The 27961-nt window shown below is 45.3% G+C and overlaps 2 protein-coding genes and 1 long non-coding RNA gene across 4 annotated transcripts in view; 2 read left to right on the top strand and 1 right to left on the bottom strand.

Moving 5' to 3' along the window:
- CCP110 (centriolar coiled-coil protein 110) overlaps positions 1-14812 on the top strand; it is a 36449-nt gene extending 21637 nt beyond the window's left edge. Inside the window, exons 5-14 of the mRNA XM_083153266.1 lie at positions 32-156; positions 4587-4734; positions 5590-5732; positions 6654-6770; positions 6943-7047; positions 7847-7963; positions 9942-10021; positions 11518-11580; positions 11722-11781; positions 12538-14812. Of these exons, the coding sequence (XP_083009392.1) occupies positions 32-156; positions 4587-4734; positions 5590-5732; positions 6654-6770; positions 6943-7047; positions 7847-7963; positions 9942-10021; positions 11518-11580; positions 11722-11781; positions 12538-12613 (1034 nt within the window). The 3' untranslated portion in view covers positions 12614-14812. The remainder of the gene's footprint in view (positions 1-31; positions 157-4586; positions 4735-5589; positions 5733-6653; positions 6771-6942; positions 7048-7846; positions 7964-9941; positions 10022-11517; positions 11581-11721; positions 11782-12537) is intronic.
- A 3626-nt stretch (positions 14813-18438) lies between these two features.
- VWA3A (von Willebrand factor A domain containing 3A) overlaps positions 18439-27961 on the bottom strand; it is an 82887-nt gene continuing 73364 nt past the window's right edge. For both annotated transcript variants that reach the window (XM_083153264.1, XM_083153265.1), the window contains 5 exons: positions 27402-27547; positions 26513-26639; positions 25327-25424; positions 23836-23903; positions 18439-18721 (listed from right to left, as the gene is read on the bottom strand). In XM_083153264.1, the coding sequence (XP_083009390.1) occupies positions 18684-18721; positions 23836-23903; positions 25327-25424; positions 26513-26639; positions 27402-27547 (477 nt within the window). In that variant the 3' untranslated portion in view covers positions 18439-18683. The remainder of the gene's footprint in view (positions 18722-23835; positions 23904-25326; positions 25425-26512; positions 26640-27401; positions 27548-27961) is intronic.
- LOC146020279 (uncharacterized) lies at positions 23088-27486 on the top strand. The gene is made up of 3 exons (XR_014450762.1): positions 23088-23304; positions 26303-26389; positions 26492-27486. It is a non-coding gene; the product is annotated as an uncharacterized LOC146020279 (long non-coding RNA).

Raw genomic sequence — 27961 nt, 5'->3', positions numbered from 1 at the left:
GAGAAATAAGCGGTGTGTTTACATTGTGCAGAAGACAACCTGAGACAGAAAATGCTGGACTTTGAAGAGATGAGGAAGAAACTGGAAGAGCAGCACGCGTACCAGCTGTCATTACTGATCGCTGAGCAGGAGAGGGAACAGGAGAGACTGCACAGGGTAATGTCACACACACACACACACAGGACCACTGCACGTGACCTATACATGTAATGCCCTCTAGTTCTAACGATTCTAACAAAGTTGTGGCAATAGTGCACATATGTGTAATAAGTGTATGTGTAACTCTTCAGAATACAAAGTAATGTGGGTACCCTGCTCCTGGCTATTCTGACTTACATAGTTACATAGTAGGTAAGGCTGAAAAAAGACTTGCGTCCATCTAGTTCAACCCGGTATAGATATCCATTGCTGATTTGGTAGGTTCTGGTAATTTACAGACAAATTATATTTCTTATTTGTACCCATGGATGTTTTTCTCCAGTAAATGTTTGTCCAACTTTGCCGTGAACGCATTTAATGAGCCAGCCGTTACCACCTCTCTGGGAAGAGAGGGTACTTGTGAGTTATCCGGGCTGCCGATTTCTAAATCGGGTCGGATCGGGCACATCGCATCGCATCGCATGCGACCATCGGATGCGATGCGATGCCCCGATTTTTCCATAGGAATCAATGTTAAAATGGACTGAGTCCATTTTAACATGGAATTCAATGGGAAAAAGGGGTCCTTTTCATACCCCTACTATCCAAGTGGGCATGGAGTTGGATATAAACCTGTGGCGAGCGTAGCGAGCCACCGAGCCCGAAGCGTGGCGAGCGTAGCGAGCCCTGCGAGGGGACACAGAATACCGTCCGCTCGCCACGCTTCGGGCTCGGTGGCTCGCTACGCTCGCCACAGGTTTATATCCAACTCCATGCCCACTTGGATAGTAGGGGTATGAAAAGGACCCCTTTTTCCCATTGAATTCCATGTTAAAATGGACTCAGTCCATTTTAACATTGATTCCTATGGAAAAATCGGGGCATCGCATCCGATGATCGCATGCGATGCGATATCGCATCGCATCTGATTGTATGCCTTAACTTAAGGCATACAATCAAAAAATCGGCAGCCCAGATAACTCACAAGTACCGAAGAGAGTTCCAGAGTTTGACTGTTCTGACCGTAAAGAAATTCTTTCTACTAGCTGAATGAAATCTTTTTTCTTCTAATCTATACTCATGCCCTCGTGTCCTAGATTCCTTTCTAGTAGAAAAGAGGGTGTGTGACAGCCCTTGATATACTTGTACATGTTGAGCATGCCCCCCCTTAAACGTCTCTTTTCTAATGTAAATAGTCCCGGTACTCTTTACTTAGTTGGGCGCCCGTCGCGGGCATCGCGGGTACATTTATGTCTGGCCGCGACGCGACCGACGCGATGCCCGCGATTTCCCATTGAAACCCATGTTAAACATGGAAATCGTGTCGGTCGCGGCCGGCCATAAATGTACCCGCGATGCCCGCGACGCTCCCGATTTGCCATAGGAATCAATGTTAAAAGGCCCGATGGACACGATTTTACTGTTAAATGCCTCAATGGACCCGATTTGGCCATAGGAATCAATGTTAAATGGGCCACAGAGCCCAAATAGGCACAATTAACCCTTAAATGTCCCCCCCCCCCCAATTTTTAACGCCACCCCACGATCCACGCCAACCCGAAGCGTGGCGAGCGGCGGCGGTACGCGTCCTCCGACCTTTTCATGCCCTACTATCCACTAGGGCGTGGAGTGAGAATAGAATAGTGTGGCGAGCGCAGCGAGCCACCGAGCCCGAAGCGTGGCGACGCGGACACCTGTGAAGCCCGCGAGGGGACGCGTCTACCTGTGAAGGTATCCGCGTCCCCTCGCGGGGCTCGCTGCGCTCGCCACGCTTCGGGCTCGGTGGCTCGCTGCGCTCGCCACACTATTCTATTCTCACTCCATGCCCTAGTGGATAGTAGGGCATGAAAAGGTCAGAGGACGCGTACCGCCGCCCCTCGCGGGCTCGCTGCGCTCGCCACGCTTCGGGTTGGCGTGGATCGTGGGGTGGCGTTAAAAATTGGGGGGGGGGGGGGGGACATTTAAGGGTTAATTGTGCCTATTTGGGCTCTGTGGCCCATTTAACATTGATTCCTATGGCCAAATCGGGTCCATTGAGGCATTTAACAGTAAAATCGCGGTCAATCAGCCTTTTTAACATTGTTCCCTATGGGAAAATCGCGGGCATCCCGATTTACCCGCGATGACCGCGATTTTTACCCCCGACGCCCGCGATTTCAATCGCTGGCGCCCATCTAGGTAAAGAGTACCAAAGTCCCAAATTGCTTAATCTCTCCCCGTAGCTTAAATTCTCCATTCCCCTAATAAGCTTTGTTGCTCGCCTTTGGACTTTTTCTAATTCTATGATGTCCTTTTTATAGTGTGGGGCCCAGAACTGCACTCCGTACTTGAGGTGAGGTCTCACCAATGCTTTATACAGTGGCATAATTACCCTTGAGTCCCTAGTTTCCATTCCCCTCTTAATACATGCCAGAATTTTGTTGGCCTTTTTTGTAGCTACATTACAATGGGCATTACATCCCAGTTTGCTGTCTATTTGGACTCCTAGATCCTTTTCAAGTATGGAATTACCCAGTTCCTCTCCGCTAAGGTTGTAACTTGCACACTGGTTGTGTCTCCCAAGGTGCATAACCTTACATTTATCTACATTGAACCTCATCTTCCATTTTTTTGCCCACTCATCTAGAATTGCAAGATCATTTTGAAGCATGGTGACATCTTCTGATGATTTGACTTTGCTAAGTTTTGTATCGTCCGCAAAGATGGATACATTGCTGAGTAACCCTATCCCAATATCGTTAATAAAAATGTTAAACAAAATGGGCCCAAAAAACCGAACCCTGGGGCACTCCACTTATCTGATACGGCACCATTCACAACCACTCTTTGTTCTCTATTACATAGCCAATTCCTTACCCATCTGCAGATATTTTCACCCAATCCTAGGTTCTCCATTTTATTAATCAATCTCTTGTGTGGGACCGTATCAAATGCTTTAGCGAAATCTAGGAAAATCACATCTACAGCATTTCCATTATCGAGGTTTTTGCTAACCTCTTCATAGAACCCTAATAGATTAGTTTGGCATGAACGATTTTTCACGAACCCATGTTGGTTAGTACTGAGTAGACGGTGATGGTCTAAATATTCCTGGATACCATCCCTTAAAAATCCTTCAAATAGTTTACCCACAATTGATGTTAAACTAACGGGTCTGTAATTAGCGGGATCTTCCTTTTTTGAATATTGGCACTACCTCTGCTATTCTCCAATCTTTTGGTACTATACCTGACGATAGTGACTTGCTAAAGATATAATGTAGGGGGGTAGCTAGTTCATCCCTTAATTCCATTAATACCCTCGGATGAATCCCATCTGGCCCTGGTGATTTATTTGTTTTGAGTTTGCTTAGCCTCAGTATTATTTCCTTCGGCGTGAAATCCACAATGAGATCTGGGTCATTTGTCCCGTTTGTGGTAAATGTTCGTTCCACAGTCTGCTCTCCCTTAGTAAATACTGATGAGAAGAACTCATTTAACAGTTTTGCTTTTCCCTTGTCCTCAGTAACACTTTTTCCACTAGTATCAGTTAGTGGGCCTATGTTTTCCTTAATTAAACATTTACTATTTATGTATTTCAAAAACTTCTTTGGGTTGGTTTTGCTTTCAGTGGCTATGCGCTCTTCGTATAATATTTTAGCTGCTTTGATTACCCCTTTACAAGTTATGTTTGATTCTTTGTATTTTGCGAACGCCTCCTCATTCAAGTTATTTTTATAGAATTTAAAGGCTCTGGTTTTATTGTTGATAGCTGACCTTACTTCTTTGTCCAACCATGGTGGCTTTTTTTTGTTGAATTTACCTTTAGTTACTTTAGGAATGTATTCAATAGTTAGTGAATCAAGCACCTTTTTTAGAGTATCCCACATTTCCTCTGCATTTTTTTCCCTCCATAACCGTTTCCCACCCAATTCCTGTTAGGGCTTCCCTGAATAATTCAAAGTTCGCTTTTCTGAAGTTTAGTATTTTTGCAGATCCTTTTTGATGTAATTTACTGAAGTTGATTTCCAGCGAAACCATATTGTGATCACTGTTCCCTAATTGTTCAATTACTTTTGTGTTTGAAACGAAGTCTGTGTTATTTGTTAATACTAAGTCCAAGAGTGCCTCATCACGAGTTGGAGTTTCTACCGTTTGTGTAATAAACTGGTCTTTAAGTAAGCTTAAGAACCCATTGCTTCTTGCTGATTTACATGTTTCGTTTTCCCAATCAATGTCGGGTAGATTAAAATCCCCCATAATTAATACCTGACTTTATAGCAAGTGTATTTTATCTCAGTGAGAAATTGTTCCCGTCTGCTACAGTAACTTTGGCAGCAGAGTGGTGATTATCATTGCAAACTATTATCTTGTCTGTTTTTTGTTCTTCTCTTTTTCAGTTTGTAAAGTGAATGTTTGTGGTAGTTTCTAATAACTATTTATTATCTCTCTTTTGCTTCTGTCTTCCAGGAGTTTGAGGAGGAAGGGAGAAGATTGCGGTATAAAGAGGTAGACCTGTCTGCTGTATCAGGATCTCCAGACAGCTGTAGGAGCCGGACTGACTGGAAAAGCAGTGTGTCTGAGGGCCACGCGGATAATAGTCACTCAGTTAGCACTGGTAAGGCACTACTGGAGATCTCTATATTTCCAGCTGGGCACATGTAAGGCAGAGCACTGCAACCAAAACAAACCACTATCCTTGCCTTTGAAATTGATGAGAATTTTGCTTAAAAAATGTGTAAGAGCACCCCAGCAATCTAAACAGGGGAGACATGGGCTAGGGGGTTATTCTGGTTGATTCGAGTCCACCAAACCCCTCTGGCGAATGGTGGCCTGGGTACCACCCATTCGCATGGTGTGTTCACACACACTGGGTATTTTACACAAACATACATTCGCAACCTGTGGGGGAACACCCACATCAGTTGATGGTCGCCGAGCATCCAATGTTGTGGAAGGCACACACATCTAAGGTTGCTCAGTATAGCTGTGGAGACTCCTGATCCACCGGTGGAGTGAATTATTTCCCTTGTGATTCTGTGAGAAGACCTGGAAAACATGCACTGTGTGGGGTCCTGAGGACTGAGGGTCTGGTTCAGCTTTGTTGGCAAAGCAAAAAAGAAGCACACTACTGGGCAAAGCCACGCCACGCTGAGCTGCAGATGTGGATGATGTAACATATGCAGAGAGCAATTTAGATTTTCGGGGTTATATTGTTTCTATGCAGGTAAATACTGACCGCTTTCCGTTTTTACACTGCAAGTAAGATTTCAGTGTGAACACACCTCGCCCTAATTTCCCAGAGTCTGAGAACATATTCTACGTATGTAATATAATTGTGTAAAGGAACAAAGATCGCCTTGGCTTAGGGAAAACACTTAGATATGTGTGCCTGCTATTAGTAGCATACAAATATTATTATCTTGTTGGCCTATACAAAAAGTAATTTGTTTCCTTTTTTTTTTTCTTACAGTTGGGCCACTTGTTGCACCTCCTCAGCATAATTATGGCTCTTCTAACGAGTCGTCATTTATTCATTGGGGACAAGCAGACACCAGAACACCAAAAATATCTGCCTCAAGGCCCCTTAGCAGAGTAAAAACCCGCTGGTCTCAGGTGACTTACTCGCAGACATGTTCTCTGTGATCGTCTCTTATCAAAATCTCCTAATTAAGCCACGCAACCATTTTCCTGTGGTTGACTCTGAATTTGATACAATAATTCACTGTTGTGTCAATTGCTTACAACACCTATAGTACATTATTGTTGTACATAACTAATGGGCCCCATACATCAGCAATCACAATTTATGGATTTCCAGATACAGGGATTTTTTGGCCAGATAAATGGATTTTACAATCTATCTGACTTTGCCCACACATTACAGATTTATTTCAGTGATCGGCAGATTTTTCCATCTAAAGATTGCATCTTAATATCTGGAAATTGCCCAATCGATTGCTGTTCATAATGTAAATAGATGAAGAAGACGAATTGGGAATGCCCACACATATAAAAAAGATCCGCAGATAATACCAGATTATTAAACATGTTTAAAAACCTGATTAAGCAATCGATTGGCGATTTTGATTGGGATTGCCAAAAGGGGGAGCCCACACATCTAAAATTAATTGTGGCAATCATCTCCATATCTGAAAATTGTCACAATTAATTGCTGATGTATGGGGCCCTTTACCTTTGTTATCAACATAAGCTGCACTTCCCCATAATAATAATGATAATAATAATGTAGGAGAATGATTAGGGAATAGTGTATACAGTGCTTGGTCCGACTGATATTAGTTCCTATCGAATACATTTTGTACTGCAACTTTTTCTGAGTATATTTAAAATTCTTTCTAGGTTCATGTTCTTAGTGTCGTCTTACACATTCATTCAGAGACTTTTATCTATATGAGCTGGGATCCATGCCGTACTGGCGATAACCAGACAGACATCTGGCTTACTGTAAATGGTGAAATCTGGACTAATTATTTTATTTTTCCTAATCACCATTTTATTTATATTATATTCCAGGTTTACAGTCCACAAATGCTAAGAAAGTTTAGTAAATTGACTGCACTGGCCAAAGGTTTTCTTACACGGAGACTGATGCAGACTGAGAAGCTGAAGAATCTCAGGCAAACTGTGAAGGTATGTGTGACTTTCTGCCAATTTACCAGTTTCCTGCTGCTCTTGCTGGCCGCCTTCTCTTTCTCTCGCTCGGTTTTTCTTCTCATTTTTCTACTAAAGGTCCTGGCTTGTGCTGCTGCAGTGTCTGCTTTCCAGTTATGTCTCTTGGTTTGTAATGCTTCTGTTTTGTTAGGACACAGCTGAATTCATTAGGACATTCAAACCTGAAGTTCCACTGAGTAGAGGAGGGGCAGTCTCCGCTCAAGATATTTCCTTACAGGAAAGAGTTCTAGCACAGGTAAGTCCTTCCACTGCGCCACTTGGCCTGGGATATGTCTGTGCTAGTTTAGTTTGTTGTCAATGATTTATACGACTGCACAGGATGTACATAAAACAAATTAGATCAAATAAATGTGGACAAGAAAAGCTATTTAATGTGAACGTAAGGCATCCATTGTAACAGGAAAGCAAAAATAAATTCACTTGAATTGATAATTAAATCTGTGGGCTCCCAGACATAATTTGATATAGCCAGGTTTAACCCCTACGCTACTGAGCCTATCACTGCACTTTCAGAAATCCGTATCCATAGTTATCGTTGCACTACCAACACTAGTTTTTTAATTACAGAAACATGATTTAAAGGTTTGTTTCTCCTGCTGTGTGTCTGTGAGCACCATGGCAGTGAACACCCGCATCCTGCTGTGATTAGTTGTCTCAGCGTCCTTATGCACAATGCATTCTTATGGAAGCTGGTGAATACTTTATGCAAATTCTGCTACAAAGTCCTTTCCCCATGCGTATGACTGAGAGACCCACTGTAATACTTCTCTATGCATCTATAGAGGCGCCATCATACCATGCAATAGCCCGAAGGCAGGAATACTTTCTCTCCCCATGTGGGCGGTTGAGCGTCTGCGCAACCACTTTCACTTGTCACCCGTACACAAAGTTTCTAATAAGTTTCACTGTGTGTGCATCTGAATTCGCAACTGAGGCTTTGTGGGACGCATTCATGGTGCTCCTAAGTGTCCGCTTTCTGCACTGCGTCCACCTGTGAATAACCAGTGGTCTCATGGCTTCTGTACTGTTTCCAGCTGAGGGCTGCTTTGTATGAAATCCACGATATCTTCTTCACAATGGACACCGGAGAGAGGATGAATATTCTGGTGCTTGACCGGGAATTGCGGCGCGAGAAGTTAATCAGACAGATGGTAATTTTATTATTGTTTATTATTGTATTCATAAGTCGTCACATTATTAAGATGATAAATGAGTGAAAAGGAGAATTGTGCTGAATGGTTCAGAAGCAATAATGGCAGAAATGACCCATGGCATATGAGGCTGTGATTGCTGGAATATGTGCAATAACCTCTGATGTCACCACCTTCTCCGGTGTTCTCTGCCCCGCTGTGTTATACTGTAGAGCAAGATAACCCATTGGCATGTTATTTTTAGAAGAATTTGGTGTCAGCATGTCCTATTCATCTCAGCTAAGCCTGTTTTTCTACATATTTGAATTAATGAATGTAAGCTGCGGCTTGCTTGGTATGTGAGAGTGATATGTAATATAGCCCCACCACCATCCTGTCACCTTATCATGGAAATGCTTACAGGCATTACATTGTACATTAACCTGCATCTTATCCAGTAGGCCTTCCCGATGTACTGTACAGGGCAGACTGGCATATAGGAAGGGTATGGTGCTGTCAGGGTGGCAGTATAGGGGTAAGCTCAAGTCCTTTCCCTATTTAAAGGCCGATGGGGAATATATGAGGGTGGATCAGTAAGTACCTGTGTTCGAAGACAGGTGGCGTTGCTGACAGGGGTGTGGAGTCGGTAGATAAATGGTCCGACTCCTCGTACGGCTGCCCCCGACTCCTCGACTCCGACTCCTCTGTATTAATATGCAAATGTATTTGATCCATTCCTTGAAGGAAAGAAAGGCAACATACATATTCTTACTACAGAAACTAGAGGCTGGGAAGCCAACAGTCTACTGTATGGAACAGTTTAAGCAAAGGACAAACACAATGTTTGTCCGCTGGTTTTCTTGCTCGTCACCGTTCAATTCACGGACACAAGGAACGATTTCTTTACCGAATCGTTACTGGCGACGAAAAATGGTGCCTGTACATCAATATGAACCAGCGTAAGGAATGGCTTAGCCAAGGTAAACAAACGACCCCGCGCATGAAACAAGATCTTCAGCCGCATAAAAAGATGTTGTGCGTATGGTGGGAGAGCTTGGTTGAATGAATTTTTCGAGGTATTGAAAACCTTATTGAACGTTTGAAATAAGTTGTAAACTACAAGGGAGAATACATTTATAAGTATTGGTGCTCCGAATTGTGCGTTGTGTGCCATATAGTGAAGCACATGAAAAGCATGCTTTTTCACGGTCACTTAACGTGTTCGTTTTGCGGTTACATGAGGCACTGTATGCATTGGTCTTTATTCTTCCAGTAGAGAAGTCATTAATTATAATTTTCGGAGTTGGAGTCGGTGCATTGTTTGTTTGCCGACTCCGACCCCAGGTACTCGAAATTTGCTCCGACTCCACAGCCCTGGTTGCTGAGGAAAGTTGGTATTACCATTGTGTACTACCATCTTTCAAACAATGCCATACCAAATTTCAGATTAATTCATAAGTTAGTTTTTTTTCCAACCACGATAATGCACCAGCTCCCTCACCCGGAATTGTTGCAACCATATTATATGAATTGCACTATGAATTGTTTTCCCTGCGAGCTACGTTATTAGGTTAGGGAACAGAAAAAAGTCGTGGGAAGCAAAGTCGGGTGAGTACTGTGTATGCGGCAACAATTCATAGCGCAATTCATGCAATTTGGCCACAACGATTCCAGATGAGGGAGCTGGTGCAATATCCTGGTGGTAAAGAAAAACTAACCTATGAATCAATCTGAAATTTGGTATGGCGTTGGTTGAAAGATGGTAGTAGACGCTAGTAATACCAACTTTCCTCAGCAACGCCATCTGTCTTCAAACACCGATACTTATTGATCCACCCTCATACATGCTTGGGCGCTTTGAGTGCAAAATGTGGTTTTAATTTTGTTTCCTGAATAATTGAATGTCCTCCTTACAGCAGCAGCAGACCTTTTGTGGTTTTCTTTACTTAATAAATTACATTGTTAAAAAAATGATATTTATTTTTCCTCTTTATTAAAGGAAAAAATGAAGAGCCCCCGGGACAGGTTTATCCTTTCATCAGCAACTCAGAAGTCTCTGGATAGGAAAAAGCTCACCAGGTATTCACCTGCCTATGCCAGGTCCCCGATGCCCCCAGTGTCTTTGAGTACCACCCTGTTTTGTGTGTACCCAGCTTAACCATCGGGATGCTGTACAGTGCGTCTCAGGAACAAACGCTTAAGTAACACCCCCGGAGCTTGCGCCCACCTTTTGAATCGGGCCCAAAGTGAACAGTTTAGTTTTCTGAATGCTGGAATTTCACACAATTATTGGTTATTCTGTAGATTTAAGTTGCAGTATTAGGATCTCTCCATAGAAGATCGTAGTCAAATGGGGTTATTTATAACCATCCAAAGGCAGGTTTAGTGCATTTTATTTGTGGTAATTTTATGGGTGCTAATAGTTATGCAGGACACTATCCTAGAGCAGGACAAATCTGGGCATATTGGGTACATTCCTCCTAATTGAGGATTTGTCAGCCCCAATTATCATAATACAAATGTTATTCCAGGAATAGTAGCACACCCGCTATGTCTCTATGCTCTCTACAGTGCCTCTCTCCTCTCGCATTCTACTGACTTTCCCTTGTGTCCAGAAAAGTAAGCCAATAACTATACTGATGTCGCTGTATGAAGACACTATTGAAAGTAGGGGGGATTAAATTCTCGATAGCGGCATTATCAGAGATATTGTTTCACCTGCCTGGAGGCGATAGAAACAAAATCTGCAATTTTCAAATGGAAAAAAACATAGATGTATGTATATGTGTATATAGATGTGTATATACATCTGCGGTCATGTATTCAGGAAACATGATTCCAGCTTTGCTACTGCTGGGTCCATTTTGCATAGCCAGAGTGCAACCCTAGCGGTCATGTTCTCCTTTATTGCGTAAACACAGTTGCAAATCAGTTTGCGATGACTCAGGTTGATGTCTATTTTCATTATTGGGCGTCGGCTTAATTTGCTCACATCAGTTCCGTAACCTAGACAATAACAATTGCATTCGCACATGAACATGTCTTAGTCCCCTATACCATAATATAAAAACACAAGTACAAGCCTAATATAGTTGGATGAAAATATAGATACTTTCACAATTACTGCTGAATTGTGTCCCAGTTCAATGTGTACATACAGTAAGTATATTCCTAATCTTTGTTTACTAGTCTTGTGTTCCACATGCATGCATGCATGCATACATACATACATACATACATACATACATAATAGTGTATTACTTATCTTTGTCACCATCTTCATTATGTCAATGTCCTCTTCATGTGAATGTCTTCTACTGCTGTTCTTAGCTCTTCTTACCACTGTGTAATGTGTGTTTGTGGATGTGTCTTGTTCCTTGTCCTCGTGTTCCCCTTGTTTGCCTGGTGATACGTGTCCCTGGTGGTAGTAAGGCGAGTGGAGAGACGCTCTTAACCCCTTACCACTGTAAACACCATCATTTTCAATATGACTACTATTGGCGGCAGCAGGTGCAGACTGTATAACCGACCACATAGACATAAAATCTGTTTCTATTTGTTCTGTGTGCTTATAGGGCTGTAGAAATTGGAATGTCAAACAGAAAACCTATGCCAAAACCTAAGGCCATGGAAACCAGGTGAGCGACCTGGTGGTGATGTCTGTAATGCCTTATAAATATAAGTTTTAATTCTTTTTATTTTATTGTACATCATTTTCGGGGTGGGACGTTTTTTTCTGGGATTTTGTTTTAAACCCTTTCACTTGTTCATTTTAACAGAATTCTTCAGCCAAGCCAAGGACAAAACGCACCCATCAGTAAGCTACTTTGCCGGCAAGGGTAAGTGAGTGCACAACACACTGCTTCTGTAAGGATGTGGTACAGCCTCAGAGATCGTACTCAGGACTAAGCAATATCAAATGGAGACTCCTATTTAAAGATGAAGTTACATGTTAAAAAAAACCTTGAAAAGACAACAGTGTAATACTAACTTCACACTGGTTTTTCCTTACCCTAACAAGTGGTATTGTATTGTATTGGGCTACTAGTCCTGAACACCATTAGGTTCTGTTATGAAGGTACAAGTGGTGGACGCACTCCCAACAACTCCAGCATATATCACACAGGCTGGTCCCTAAGTTGTCTCCAGCACACATCTATAGGTAATATGGGGTATGATCAAGCCTCGGATTGACCTGGGTGCTGGTAGGTTTATCGGGATATCCGGTCTCGTGGAAATACAATATAGAGCGCGGTAGGTGACACCTGATGCTGGTGTCTGTTAGCCCGCATGTTGCTCTTTTTGTATTCTACGTTGAGTCCTTGAGTGCTATGCTTGATGAAATTATTTCCTTCTCTACGGTTTGTTGGAGGTTGATTTTTAGCTGAGAAAGGCCAGATGGGTCTGTATACACCGATTTTCATATCCAATTTTAATGTGCCATATGGTTTTGAGTGGTCTAATGATCCTTCCTAACTATTGTAATCCACGTTTGTAATTGAGCAAATAAATGGTCCTTTTCCTATCCATTGTATGTTTTCAAATATCCGGTTCTACTGTGCGCAGTGTAATCTCCTCTTATTTCATTATTCCAGGAGTGTCTGCAAAAAGAACCTCAAGAAAGAAGCCAAATGCTGTGACAACTTAAGAAGACAGCACTCGTTGGGATAAGCTATCGTGCATCCCTTTTTCCGCCCTGTCCCGTGGTCTGTGCTGGGTTTTTGCATGTGCCGTTCTGCATGCCGATGTTACATTCTTGTATCCCCAGGCATTGCTTTTCTTTTTTTTGCATGTCTTTAAAACACAAGCTCTACATACTCTTCAGAGGAATTGCAGCTGCTGACATCTATATTGGCAATATGAGGTGGTACACAATGTGACCATGTAATACCTGTACAGACACCAATGTTACATATTCTTTGCACTGATTTAGGTCTGGAAAAAAAGATTTTGTTATTTAAAGAACACTGTTGCTGAGTAATATTTTCCAGCCATCACCTGTGTATTTGAGGACTATGAGGGACATTAATTCCCAGGAAAACCTTAAACTTCACCAGAACATAAGAGAATCTCATAGCTTTGTAGCTTGTGCACCCAATCAATCGCATGACCCATCAATATTGTTCTAGTGTATGGCCAGCTTTATTTCTATGCACCAGTTTTCATAACTGTCCCCATGTCTTCCTGTAATCTGCATAACTGGCAAATCTAGCGCATCAAACATTTTACACCCTAACGTCTCGTACCCCTACGTATGTGCTATAGGTACTCTTACAAGTATACTTTAGAGTTCTACTATACATTTTAGTAATTGCTCATCTTGAGTTTTGGGTTTAGTTGCCTATTAAAATATGCTCTATTAAAAGTTGACTTACGGTCATTTACTGCAGTATATATGACACCCAACCAGGGACTCCACTGTTCATGGGGGAAACAACGCTGTTTGCTATTACAATACCAAGACCTTACTTATAGCCTAGATGGTGCCTTGGGCGTGTTCCGATTAGCTGCACCCACAACCTCAGGCATCAGTGCAATGTTCTGCAGTCCGAGTGCAGTGATACTGCAGAAGCTAGCAAGAGGTCTCCTGAATGGCTAGACGTGGATTTAGGACACTCCCCAATTTCCAGTTTGGGGGTTGAGAATACATTTCACTTTTATTAATCTGGATTTTTTTCTAAATGTCTGAGATTATATAAGACTGTCGTGAATGTTATCATCTTAAAAGTTGAATTTGTGCAGTTTTCCTAATAACTAACCTAGACCAAAACAGAAACCACATGTGCTTTGATGTCCTATAGTCAGTTCCAGGTGTACTACAGTAGTCGGAGAATACAAAAGTCATTATTGTTTTTATATGAACTAATACACTTGCAGAACATATACGTTTAACCATGTTGGCTAGCAAGTGTCCAGCAAAGTTATTTATTATGTACTGTATCCTGTATATTGCTGTAGTATCTTTATAAAGTTTACACTCTTCATATTTGTAATTACTATTTAATGTTAGATTAGTTTGAATATTCTTGCTGATAAATTGCAGCAACTTCAGTGTCACTTTGGGTGATGGTAATCACTCAGATGTGATGGGAACACAGCATATCTCCGACATTTGCTGGGGTTTGTATATTTCTACTTCTATACTGTTATACTATCTTTATAGATTGTTAAAACTTAACATTACGAAGTCCAGCTGAAATGGGAAATATCCCTTTTCTGGAAATGTAGGTTCTTGTATGTCAAATTTCACATGAATAGCAAAGACCTTGGGGTATATTTTCCATACAGTGGCTTTTGGATGCAGGATTTAAAAGGGAAATATTATTAAAAACAAATCACCTGCTGTTATATTGACCTACTATTGGCATTTTAAATCCCAGCGCCAGAACCACCGACATGCTTAGTAATTATACCCCTTGTTTAATTCTAACTCCTCTCTTTTCAAATATTCCATTGTAAACGTGTTTTTCAAAACCTGAGCTGTGAACTTTTATTGTCTTGCAGTGCTGTCTATGTGAATGTGCCTATAGCCGGGACTCTATGTCCGGTTTAAATATTCCATTTTTTTATGATTTTTTTTTTTCCCAGTATCTTTTTATTTTTTAGTTTCACAATATTTTCAGAGAGTTGTTTATTCCTGAATGGACAGACACACACTCCGCAATCTATGGCCTTTTTCCTCTTAAGTGCCAGAGCATTTTCTATACATTGTATTTATTTATACATATTTAATGTTAGCTGCATGAAAATTGGTTTCTTTATAAAGTGTATTTATTTTTGTACCTTGTTTTGTATCATTTTGTTTTGTTCTTGCGTTGCTTGTTTTCTTAGTATAATAAAGTTTTTGCCCACAATTGAAGGGAAATATTACATTTGTCTTGTTTTTTGTTTTGTCCACTTTGTATGATGATTTCATGCTATGTGGTTAGACGGTTTTCTCTTATGGCCCCCATACATTAAGGGCTCCACCGGTGGCTAGATCACATACGATACATCCTATGCGGTCACTTTGTATATAATATATTGCATGTGATTCCATTCACTGCTGTGGGATAGGATGTATCCTTATTGAAGCAGTGAGTATGGGGGTTATTCTAGTTCACACTTTCTGACAAATGCCTTCTTAGATGGACAAAACCATGTGCACTGCAGGGGGGAAGATGTTACTTGTGCAGAGAGAATTAGATTTGGATGGGGTTTTACAGTATTGCAGTGTAAAAATAAAGCAGCCAGTATTTACCCTGCACAGAAACAAAATAACTCACCCAAATCTAATTCTCTCTGCACATTTTACATCTGCCCCACCTGCAGTGCACATGGTTTTGTCCATCTAAGAAAGATTTTGTCAGAGTGAACTAGAATAAGGCCCTATGTCCGGATCCGATCCGATGCACACACGGGGCTGCAGATCTGAATCAGAAGTAAAAGACCTACAATTTGATGGCAACAGCAGCTTCCTTAGACCTACCTACCTGAGGAGAAGCTGAGAATAAGTGGGCACATAGGCCCTTATTCTGGTTCACTCGCACAGGCAAATTCCTTCTCAAATGGACAAAACCATGTGCACTGCAGGGGGGCAGATGTAACGTGCAGAGAGTAAAGGCCCCCATACATTAGTCCGACTTGTCCTAAGGACAAGTCGGACCTGATTTCCCCCTGCAGCTCCCCAGGAGGGGGACACACGATTAGGCACTGATGTGCCAAGTTTTGCAAATGATACATCGCATGTGATGTATCATTTGCAACTCCCGGGGAGCTACAAGGTGGAGGGAGCAGGGGGGCAAGGGACATCCAGGTGGCGGGTGGAGGACGCTGCGAGGTGGCTGGGTGGCGCTGCTAGTAGCCCAGAGGCAGCGGACGCTGCGGGGGACACAGGCGGCAGTAACGTAGAGGCAGGCAGGGGGAGCCGGGAGCTGTCAGCGCTGGAGAAAAAAAAAGCCCAAACAATGAATGGGCGGCCTGTGATTGGCTGAGCGCTCTCTCAGCCAATTGCTGACTGGCTGAGAGCGCTCAGCCAATCACAGTCTGCCCATTCATTGTATGGGCTTTTTTTTTTCTCCAGCGCTGACAGCTCCCGGCTCCCCCTGCCTGCCTCTACGTTACTGCCGCCTGTGTCCCTTGCAGCGTCCGCTGCCTCTACGCTACTAGAAGCGTCCCCTGCCCCCTCCACCGGACGGAGCATTGACAGCTCCCTGCTCCGGCTCCCCCTGCCCATCTCCCTCGCCAGCATCCGCCGCCTGTGTCCCCTGCCCGGCTGCACATAAGATTTAGCAAATCTTATGTGCAGCCGGTCCGACCTCCCGACTCTGACCCGATGCGCACGGGACCGCGCATTGGGTCGGACTGGGTGTCTATACCTGCGATTTGGCCCGATTTCACTGCCCGATCCATCTGAATCGGGACCAAATCGCATAGTGTATGGGGGCCATTAGATTTGGGTGAGTAATTTTGTTTCTGTGCAGGGTAAATACTGGCTGCTTTATTTTTACACTGCAATATAGATCTCACTTTGAAATAAAACCCCACCCAAATCTAACTCTCTCTGACCATGTTACATCTGCCCCACTGCAGTGCACATGGTTTTGTCCATTTGAGAAGGAATTTGCCTGTGCGAGTGAACCAGAATAAGGGCCATAGTGTGGGCCTGGGCTTCCCTGGGCCACCTGAGAAGCCCAGGCCTGGGATATTAGTACCTGCACCCCCCTCTTGGCACCTTTGCTTGCGTATTCCTCACTACATACTGTATAGTAACTTGCGCTTATTACACAGCACTGCCTGCTTACCTGCTGGACAAAGTGCTTTCTCACACACTGCTACAACAAATCCGATATATGGAAAAAAACCATACAAAACAAAAATGCCTATTATAAGTAAGGGAAACATGGTGTGCTTGCTACAAAAAAATAAAGGGTTTAGAGCAGTTAGTTTTTTACAAAAATTGTGACAAAAGCCTTTTAGTGCATACAGGTGATTAAAAAAAACCTTCACCACATTATTTTATTAAAAGAGAAAGTTAATGATTTGGCCTCTTAATCTCTCTAAAGGAGCCCATACACGCTCCTTTCTGTGCGTCCCTTCTGTACTTTTAAAGTACACATCCTATCGCATCGCATGCCTTGTGCTTGCAATGCGATGCAATACAATGTAAAGCTAGCACAAAAAAAGTATGTGCAGCACATACTTTTTGTACTGTACGATGAGGAGCACGCATCTCATAGTACAGAACGGACGGCGCAGAACAGAGCGTGTATGGGCTCCTTAATTCTGGAAGTAGGTGGGAAACTGACATGAACGCTCCCTGGAAGAGCACTGGGTACACCTTGGCATGTCTCTGTGATTACTTAAATAATAAAAAAAATATGCTTAAATGCATATTCGGTCAGACTTTAGTGGCCTGGTGTAATGACACCCCAGTTTGGTGGCTATGCGAGATTCTGGCTGAACTCGGCATTTTTTTAAAGGGGCAATAATTTGCGATGCATTGTGACAAGTTTGGACGGTATCCTGCACAGCCGCCTACCTATGGTGTCATTACATCCGGGCCTTATTGTGGGAATGTATGAGGATACCAAGGTTTGTGTTTATGGAGTCTGAAGAATGTGTAGACACATGTACCTTCCACCACATGGTGTAAGATTTATAATGGTGGAGAATCTTGGTCAATGATGCCGTGAATCACGTCGGCTATATAAATAAAAACGTTATATTCAAATAAAATCACTTTTTAAGCAACAAACCACAATCAAACAAAATAAACTTTATTCATATACAGTTTAATGGTATAAAAGAAGTCTCATATATTATGTAGCACAAAACAAATCACTTGTTACATAATAACAGGAACCCAAACATTATATAAGTGAATTTGTCAGTTCTCCTCTGTAATGCATTACATGTATATACTGTAGTATACACATCTGCATGTAATAAAATAACATTATTTGGTACTTGTGTACTAGCACGGCGCCCACGATAATTAGTCCCCCGATTTTTTATCGCATCGCATGCCATACACCCGATGGCATGTGATGCGATGCAATCAAAATTCGGGCGACTATATGCCCCATATACGATGTTAAATTGTATAAGCACCCTAATGGGTGCTTACAATGTTAAATGCACCCCCACGCCACCCCCCAAGTATAAATGTGAACCCGAAGCGCAACGAGCCCGTGAGGGGCGGCGGTACGCGTCCTACGACCTTTTCATACCCCCACTATCCACGTCGGCGTGGAGTTGATTTTATAAAGTGTGGCGAGCCCTGCGAGGGGATGCGTATAACTGTGAAGTTCTGCGTGTCCCCTCGCTGCGCTCGCCACGCTTCGGGCTCGCTGCGCTCGCCACACTATATAAAGTCAACTCCACGCTGACGTGGATAGTGGGGGTATGAAAAGGTTGTAGGACGCGTACCGCTGCTCGCCACGCTTCGGGTTCACGTTTATACTTGGGGGGTGGCGTGGGGGTGCATTTAACATTGTAAGCACCCATTAGGGTGCTTATACAAGTTATAATCGCATCGCATTGTATGCCATATACAATTTTAAAATTGTATGACATTGTGGAACATCGCGCGATATCACATCGCATACTATCGTCTGCGATGCGATGGGCGCCGTGATAGTACACAAGTACCCATTATTTAATTGATACATTATACCTGCCAATACTTTGTATCTGAGAGGTAGAGTCATATAATTAAATAACACTCTATATATAACAGCACAGGTTTTCTCCACATTCATTAAGTGATTGTTCCTGCTGTGATCCCATTTCTGTCATCTGTTAATACAAAAATACACAAGTTAGCATGTAAGATGTGCTGAGGCATCAGGAGGCTCTGGGCTGTAGTACATGGTATGAGGAGGTTCTCGTCTGGCATACAGGGCATGAGGGGGCTCTGGGCTGGCATGTAGGTTTTGAGGTGGCTCTGGGCTGGAATTCAAGGAATAATTGGGCTCTGGGCTGAAATGTAGGACATGAGGGGCCCTGGGCTGGCATGTAGACATGAGGGGGCTCTGGACTGGCATGGAGGACATGAGGGGGCTCTGGGCTGGAATGTAGGACATGAGGGAGCCCAGGGCTTGCATGTAGGACATGAGGAGGCTCTGGGCTGGCATGCAGGACATGAGGGAGCTCTGGGCTGGCATGTAGGTTATGAGGGGTCTCTGTGCTGGAATACAGGGCATGATTGGGCTTTAGGCTGGAATGTGGGACATGAGGGAGCCCTGGGCTGGCATGTAGGACATGAGGGAGCTCTGGGCTGAAATGTAGGACATGAGGGAGTTCTGGGCTGGCATACAGGGCATGAGGGGGCTCTAGGCTGGGATGTTGACATGAGGGAGCCCTGGGCTGGCATGTAGGACATGAGGGGGCTCTGGGCTGGAATATAGGGCATAAAAAAGGCCTGGGCTAGCATACAGGGCATGATTGGGCTCTGGGCTGGAATGTAGGACATGAGGGAGCCCTGGGCTGGCATGTAGGACATGAGGGAGCCCTGGGCTGGCATGTAGGACATGAGGGAGCCCTGGGCTGGCATGTAGGACATGAGGGAGCCCTGGGCTGGCATACAGGGCATGAGGGGGCTCTGGGCTGGCATATAGGACATGAGGGAGCCCTGGGCTGGCATGTAGGACATGAGGGGGCTCTGGGCTGGAATATAGGGCATAAGGGAGCCCTGGGCTGGCATACAGGACATGAGGGAGCCCTGGGCTGGCATGTAGGACATGAGGGGGCTTTGGGCTGGAATATAGGGCATAAGGGAGCCCTGGGCTGGCATACAGGACATGAGGAGACTTTAGCATAAAAACTGTGGTTTTGGTTACACCCCTAGTCAGGCCACCTGTCCAGAATCAGAAAATGAAAAGACGGTAACCCTAGCCATAGACATTCAAATTGTTAATTCCCTATTAGTATATAGTAATGAGTTTTATACCTGTGGCATCCTGTCTTTGAGGACATGAGGGAGCCCAGGGCTTGCATGTAGGACATGAGGAGGCTCTGGGCTGGCATGCAGGACATGAGGGAGCTCTGGGCTGGCATGTAGGTTATGAGGGGTCTCTGTGCTGGAATACAGGGCATGATTGGGCTTTAGGCTGGAATGTGGGACATGAGGGAGCCCTGGGCTGGCATGTAGGACATGAGGGAGCTCTGGGCTGAAATGTAGGACATGAGGGAGTTCTGGGCTGGCATACAGGGCATGAGGGGGCTCTAGGCTGGGATGTTGACATGAGGGAGCCCTGGGCTGGCATGTAGGACATGAGGGGGCTCTGGGCTGGAATATAGGGCATAAGAAAGGCCTGGGCTAGCATACAGGGCATGATTGGGCTCTGGGCTGGAATGTAGGACATGAGGGAGCCCTGGGCTGGCATGTAGGACATGAGGGAGCCCTGGGCTGGCATGTAGGACATGAGGGAGCCCTGGGCTGGCATACAGGGCATGAGGGGGCTCTGGGCTGGCATATAGGACATGAGGGAGCCCTGGGCTGGCATGTAGGACATGAGGGGGCTCTGGGCTGGAATATAGGGCATAAGGGAGCCCTGGGCTGGCATACAGGACATGAGGGAGCCCTGGGCTGGCATGTAGGACATGAGGGGGCTTTGGGCTGGAATATAGGGCATAAGGGAGCCCTGGGCTGGCATACAGGACATGAGGAGACTTTAGCATAAAAACTGTGGTTTTGGTTACACCCCTAGTCAGGCCACCTGTCCAGAATCAGAAAATGAAAAGACGGTAACCCTAGCCATAGACATTCAAATTGTTAATTCCCTATTAGTATATAGTAATGAGTTTTATACCTGTGGCATCCTGTCTTTGAGGACATGAGGGAGCCCAGGGCTTGCATGTAGGACATGAGGAGGCTCTGGGCTGGCATGCAGGACATGAGGGAGCTCTGGGCTGGCATGTAGGTTATGAGGGGTCTCTGTGCTGGAATACAGGGCATGATTGGGCTTTAGGCTGGAATGTGGGACATGAGGGAGCCCTGGGCTGGCATGTAGGACATGAGGGAGCTCTGGGCTGAAATGTAGGACATGAGGGAGTTCTGGGCTGGCATACAGGGCATGAGGGGGCTCTAGGCTGGGATGTTGACATGAGGGAGCCCTGGGCTGGCATGTAGGACATGAGGGGGCTCTGGGCTGGAATATAGGGCATAAGAAAGGCCTGGGCTAGCATACAGGGCATGATTGGGCTCTGGGCTGGAATGTAGGACATGAGGGAGCCCTGGGCTGGCATGTAGGACATGAGGGAGCCCTGGGCTGGCATGTAGGACATGAGGGAGCCCTGGGCTAGCATACAGGGCATGAGGGGGCTCTGGGCTGGCATATAGGACATGAGGGAGCCCTGGGCTGGCATGTAGGACATGAGGGGGCTCTGGGCTGGAATATAGGGCATAAGAAAGGCCTGGGCTAGCATACAGGGCATGATTGGGCTCTGGGCTGGAATGTAGGACATGAGGGAGCCCTGGGCTGGCATGTAGGACATGAGGGAGCCCTGGGCTGGCATGTAGGACATGAGGGAGCCCTGGGCTGGCATGTAGGACATGAGGGGGCTCTGGGCTGGAATATAGGGCATAAGGGAGCCCTGGGCTGGCATACAGGACATGAGGGAGCCCTGGGCTGGCATGTAGGACATGAGGGGGCTTTGGGCTGGAATATAGGGCATAAGGGAGCCCTGGGCTGGCATACAGGACATGAGGAGACTTTAGCATAAAAACTGTGGTTTTGGTTACACCCCTAGTCAGGCCACCTGTCCAGAATCAGAAAATGAAAAGACGGTAACCCTAGCCATAGACATTCAAATTGTTAATTCCCTATTAGTCTATAGTAATGAGTTTTATACCTGTGGCATCCTGTCTTTGAGGTTAAACAGGATGAATTCTAGCTTAACTCTGTATGAGTGGAGTCAGAAGATCGGTGTAAGAGGCATGGCCTGTACCCATGTGTGACCCCAGGACGCGGTGACACCAAAAAGCTGTATTCCCCACAGTGACAGGAGCCGGATTCTGCATTGTGATTTTCATCTGCAGCAACCGGTTTCTGCAAAAGTGTAGAAGCTTCTTTGGAAGCAGGTAGAAAATTCTGCCCAGTCGCTCACAATGACTGCCAGCATCTTCATTGGTGAATGGCTGGAGCTATCCACCAATACGTGTGTCCAATGCTCTACCCGCCTCCCAGCCTGCAGCCAGCCAAACAGTGAATGGCTGTCAGAATGCAGATTGGTGTATGGCTGGAGGGGGACTTGGTGGCATACATACAGCAGGGTTGCCTACTTTTGAAAAATTATTTCAGGGAGAAAAGTAAAAGCCAGGGGGCAGGCCTTGCATCGCCAGGGGGCGGGCCTTGCGGTAACTATACAATCGGCTCTGCTGGGTATGCATGCCCTTTAACAGTGGATGGGGAAGCCTGGCAGATTGATGGATGGGGCAGGGGCAGCGCCTGGAAGGTGACTGACTGAAGTCGGTGTCGGGGGAGCTGTTAATGAAAGGTCCCGGGAAGTGTGGGCTCTGCTGGGGGTGATCGTTACTAAAATCATGTGCAGCTGTAAATTTGTATACAGTGTACGTGTACACTGAATAATGGGGACTAATGTTTTAATCTCATTGTACAAAATGAAACCTGCTTTTTATACACTGCCACCATATTCATCCCACCCCCGTGTGCCAGATCATGACACAGACATGAGTTACAACAATTTACACTGTAGTGAGTGGAATGTGTGTGAGGTGACAGAGGGTGGACTGTATATGGGGAGATAGGGCGTGCAGCCCTTCAGTGTGACATAGGGGAGGAGGCCGGCAGCACAACATTCAGCCTCCTTCTGCAATACCTGAAGGAGGGAGTCCCGGAGATCTGCAGCAGCCATGGCATCTGCAGAGCAGGCTGCCCCGGTCCTGGCGAGCGCGGTCACTGCCTGCGCTGTGCAGCTAGCTGTCGGGTGTGTGCCGGTTCCTGGGGAAGGGCTGCTCGGGCACGGACAGGTTGGTGCTGGTCTGGCTCCTTTGGCTTTCCCCCGCCGCTCAGCTTCACTTGCGCGACGGCTACTGCGCATGCGCCAGATGACGCCGCCAACGCGATGACGCGGCGTCATCGATGATATCTGGTGCAGTAGCCAATGCAGAAGCGCGAAGCTGCTGCGGGAGAAAGGGGCCCTCTTCCGGGAGTCCGTGAGAAGCCCCATAATTCCGGGAGTCTCACGGACATTCCGGGAGAGTCGGCAACCCTGACATACAGGGGCCTGAAAGGATATGGCAACAAATACTAGGGGGGGAATGAAGAAACACATACCTGGGGTGGGGGGTAACACACTGGCACTGGAGCCAGGGAGGGAGACATGGTTACATTGACACTGTGGCCTGGGAGAGTGAAGTAAGTAAATGCCGGCAACACCGCTCGATCTTGCCCCCTTCGTAGACTGGCTTCAGCCTGAATTCTCTGAAAATTGTTCACTACCCTAAGGTGGAGTGGTTACACACACACACACACACACACACACACACAGTGGGGAAGGAGCTCAGGACAGGGCCTGCAGCTTGTTACCTTTCCATTGGCTCCCCCATTATGTTTCCGCTGGTCCGCAGCAGGGACAGTCTGCATTGTACTACATGACTGCTGGAGCCTGCCCTCACTCCCTGCTTGCTCCCACTATGCCCACATCCACATGCTGATCACCATGATGATCAGATCATACTGTATTACATGTAATGCATTAGATGATCAGCTGCGCACAGTGCAACAAGTCACGGCAAGCTGTATATAATCACTGGAGCGATGCGTATACACACAGAGGCGATTATATGCCAGCTGCGTCCTGTCACATCTGCACACGTCACGTTTAGTTCATTCTCTTCTTATCTTGCAGATCTTCTATAGCTAGCATAAGAAACACCTGATGCTCACCTGAGAGATCACTTCCTTCCAGAGACAAGTCTTGGGAGCCAAATTGCTGTTTCTCTAATATCAGAGACCTGTTATAAATACAAAACATTACTTTAAACTTTATTTAAAAGCAGTTATATACAGTAGTGTGATGTGCAAAATGCCATAAGTGATGCAAAACAAGGTAAAGACATATTGGAAATACAATAAGTTGAGGAACTGTAACATAGAGATTAATGAAGCGGCAGAGACCTTCTGCACATACAGTATGTAGCGTCACGGCGGAATAGCTTGTTGCAGAGGAACACAATCCTGGGGAGCCTGATGGAGAGGCTCCTGCTGTTCTGGCACACTAGGGGGGAACCGTGCGCCGGTTCTGTAACAGCTTTCTCCCTGCAGTAAGGGGGTGATTCTAGTTGAATCGCTCCACTGCGCGTTCGCACAGGGGAGATATTTTTAGAGACTGCGCATAAGTATGTATGTGCATGTGCAGCCTCTGTGTACGAGCGGGCACAGCAAATAAAGGTGGGCATGGGGCGTGGCAGGCTGTCGTCGCGCCCATGGGAATGCCCAGCGTTTCATGGCGTTCCCATGAAAACGCTGGGTGTTCCCATAGATATCCACCAGTGACGTGGGTGCGGGGGGCGGGCAGCTGACGCCACGGATATCAGCTGCCCACCCACTTCCCATACAGGGCGCTCGCAGATCTAAGACATAAGAGAGGTGTCTTAGATCTGCAAGTGCTTGCAAAATCATTCGATGGTCAGCGACCATCGAATGATTTTGTCCCCGCATCCGAGGCTGCAAATGGATGTTTACGCTAAACATTAATTGGCATGTGTGCAAAGAAATCAGTGTGAGGGGGAGGCGGGCGTTCGCGTGGGCACCGACTGGAGTTTAGAGGACCCGCAAAACTGCAAATGTCACAGCTTTGCAGGTCAACCAGAGTCACCCCCTAAATCTCTGTCTCTCTCTGAACACACCTGTTTGGGTTGTTCCCCCCTCCCCTCTCTCCATCCTGCAGTCTCAGTATCTCTCCTGCTGCTGTCTCCGGGGTCCCTTGGTTCTGTGACTGGGAGCTGTCTCGCAAGGGTCGCTCTGAGTGCTTGGCCTTTCCCTGGGGAAAGGGCCTCCTTCTCATTATAACTGGGAAAGGCTATACCTAGTGGTCTCCTGTGCTAATGGGGTGTGGTACAGGGGTCCGATAGTCGGGATCCCGACTGGCCGGACCCAGACAGCATGGTGAGGGCAACTAAGCCTCTTGCACGTAGTGAGCCACCTATTCTATTCTCCCTCTATGGTGGTCGTGGACCCCCACGAGGGAAAATAGCCGGTGGCCTTCGGGAACCCGGCTGTCAGTGTTTTGACAGTCGGGATCCCGACTGTTAGGACCCTGTCTGACACCTGTGCTAATGTACTCTGGTAGCTGTGATAGGAGTTTATATTGTAGTTGCTCGCTGCATGCGGCAGAGGCACGGGGCAGATGGACTAAAGGAAAACCAAGACACACACCTGAATGATCGGGCTTGTGTGACAAATCGGCGGGCTTTGTCTATTTCTTTAGCAAGTCTTTTTAAATCATCACCTTGAAATGTTGGGAGGATTGGATCCTATTATAGAAGAGACACAAACAGGAAAAAAAAGAGAATGACTATCAGACACATTGCATTCATTTGCAGCACACGTGTTCTCTATCAGACAACCTCCACCAAACTAGTGATATGGCCAGGGGCGGATTTAGGGATGAGGGCGCCCCTAGGCACAACAATAATGTTCGCCCCCCCACCTAATTGTATTATTTTTATTGATTACTTATAAGCCCTCATTTGATAAAAGCCAATATAATGGATTTATAAAAAAGTCACTAACTGTGACATGTTATTTTATTATGAATACATATTTACTAAGTAGGACAGGTTACAGGGGCAGTATCTGCATGTCCCATCCATTTACACTCTATTTAAGATAGAATATAGTACAGTACAGTGGATATTTTGCAGTTATTGGTACATTTTGGGCTGACAGTACTATCACCGGCATCCAAGTGCCGCCCCAAACATGTGCCACCCCTAGGCATGTGCCTAATGGGAAATTCGGCTCTGGATATGGCAAAAACTGTGTAACCAAATGCAGAAAATGAAATGCATCAGACACATATGCAAACTTCATATTCTGGGGTTGTGTTCTAATGACATGTCTGTGCTGTCATCGCTGGTGCTCAGAATTAGCATAGTGCAGAATGCCCTTTATGTTCAGGGGGGGAACTGTACTGAATGATGAAAGTGGCCCTTGCTAAGCATGGAGTAAAATTGGAGTCCTGTGCTTGGGATCGGCATATTGATATCCTTACAAAGAAAGAAGGATCAAATATGGTTTGAGGTAACATGTTTAAAAAAAGGGGCAGAGTAGATGGGCCAAGTGGTTCTTATCTGCCGTCAAATTATGTTTCTATGTTGTGAAGCAGCTTGAAAACTAGAATTCATTTCAGGTGACATATTTTTAATTGGAAGCGCTCAGTCCAGGGCCGGCCCGTCCACTACACTGAGATGGCGGCTGCGTATGGTGCCACCCTGAGGTAGGCACTGTCGTGCAGCACACCGACTAGGGGGGAAGCCCAGTTATGGCCCTGCCCGGAGAATATACTCTATACTCAATAACATTTACTTTTTTTACACAGACAACTATGAAAACCACATACATCTTCATCAGTGAAGCCCTCAGTCAGCATCCTGTGTGCAACAAAGTGACCATCTGTATCCCCCTGACAGGAATGGTATCTCCCGCCAGACAGAGAAGCCAAATTCTTCAGGAATTCATTCCCTGTTCTAATTGGAGAAGGAAGAGGGGAATGATAAGCAAATACACAGCTTAATGCCCTCTAACATTTCTACAGTGCTCAAAAATAATAATATATAAATAGTAACATTACGTTATTTCTTCGTAATGACATATATATTTAGTTGTTGTATGTATTAACATTGGCTCTGTTACATTTAGAATGTTTTAATATCTTATGCCCTTATTGGCTAAATCAGTGGTTCCCAACCTGGGGTACTAGTACCCCTGGGTTTACTCTGCAGACCAGATACTTGAAAATAATATTGATAATGGTGGAAGAAGTGTCCCATTGCCATGGAGAGGAACCACTGTGCGTCACTTCCGATTTCTTCATCATCAGACATCAGCGATCATTTTCCCCGCGCTGACACGGGTGGAGGAAACAGCGGCACTAATGCTACAGGTGTTAGCCAGCGGCCCGGCACAGAGGGACCGTATTCCTGATCGCACACTACACCTCCACTACTTCTTTATATAAGGACACACATACTGTTCACTTCCACTCCACTCGTAAATACTGTGGATATTTCCAATTGAGAGGAGGGGGTACTCACAAATGAAAAGTCTAATAAAGGGGTACGGAAGAGAAACAAGTTTGGGAACCACTGGGCTAAATGATAAAGTATGTTCTAATGCTCTGGTTGCATATACTGTAGGTTGGTTACATTTCTGTAATAGTCTGCGTGTGCTACAGACTGGAGTGCAAACACTGTGCACCGGCTGCCGGATGGCTCATGGCATCTGCATACCTTTCACATGTGTTAAAAGAAATAGTGTTCACTTTAATATTGTGAGACTTGAGAATATGTTTTGCCAGCAAGAGGTTATAGCTAGTGTCCGGCTTCCCATCTGTCAGGAGGTAGAGACCTTGTACATCTGGATAAGTGAAACCTCTCTGAAATAAAATAAAAACACAGATTGAGTTTCTGAAGTGTTACATGACACCCCCCCCCCCCCCCCCCAACTAGTCTCTTTTGCTTTTAAGCTAGCTGAGATTATTTTAGAAATAAAGGAGACATGGGTTAACCTGGCACTAACCCGAGTTTTCAGTGCGATCTGAAAGGGGTAAAATAAGGGGACCAGAGGCATAAAGGGTCATCAGACCCAGGTCACATAGTTGTCTACCAAAGTACCAGTATTAGCTGCTAAGCAAATGTGCTCATATAGGTGGTAGTCTGTCTTTCAGCAATGTGATGCCCCACACTGATCTGATCCATCTCTTGGACTCAAGTTTCACCACCACAGGCACAGCTGGGCTAGTCAGTGAGCCCGGCACTGTCTGAGAAGTCTTCTTGATTACAGATAGCAT

This window comes from Crinia signifera, chromosome 7 (genome assembly GCF_055691185.1).
Source record: "Crinia signifera chromosome 7, ASM5569118v1, whole genome shotgun sequence".
In the NCBI taxonomy this organism is placed as follows: domain Eukaryota; kingdom Metazoa; phylum Chordata; class Amphibia; order Anura; family Myobatrachidae; genus Crinia; species Crinia signifera.
Note: the sequence above shows the minus strand (reverse complement) of the source record. Positions and strands in the feature narration are given on the sequence as shown.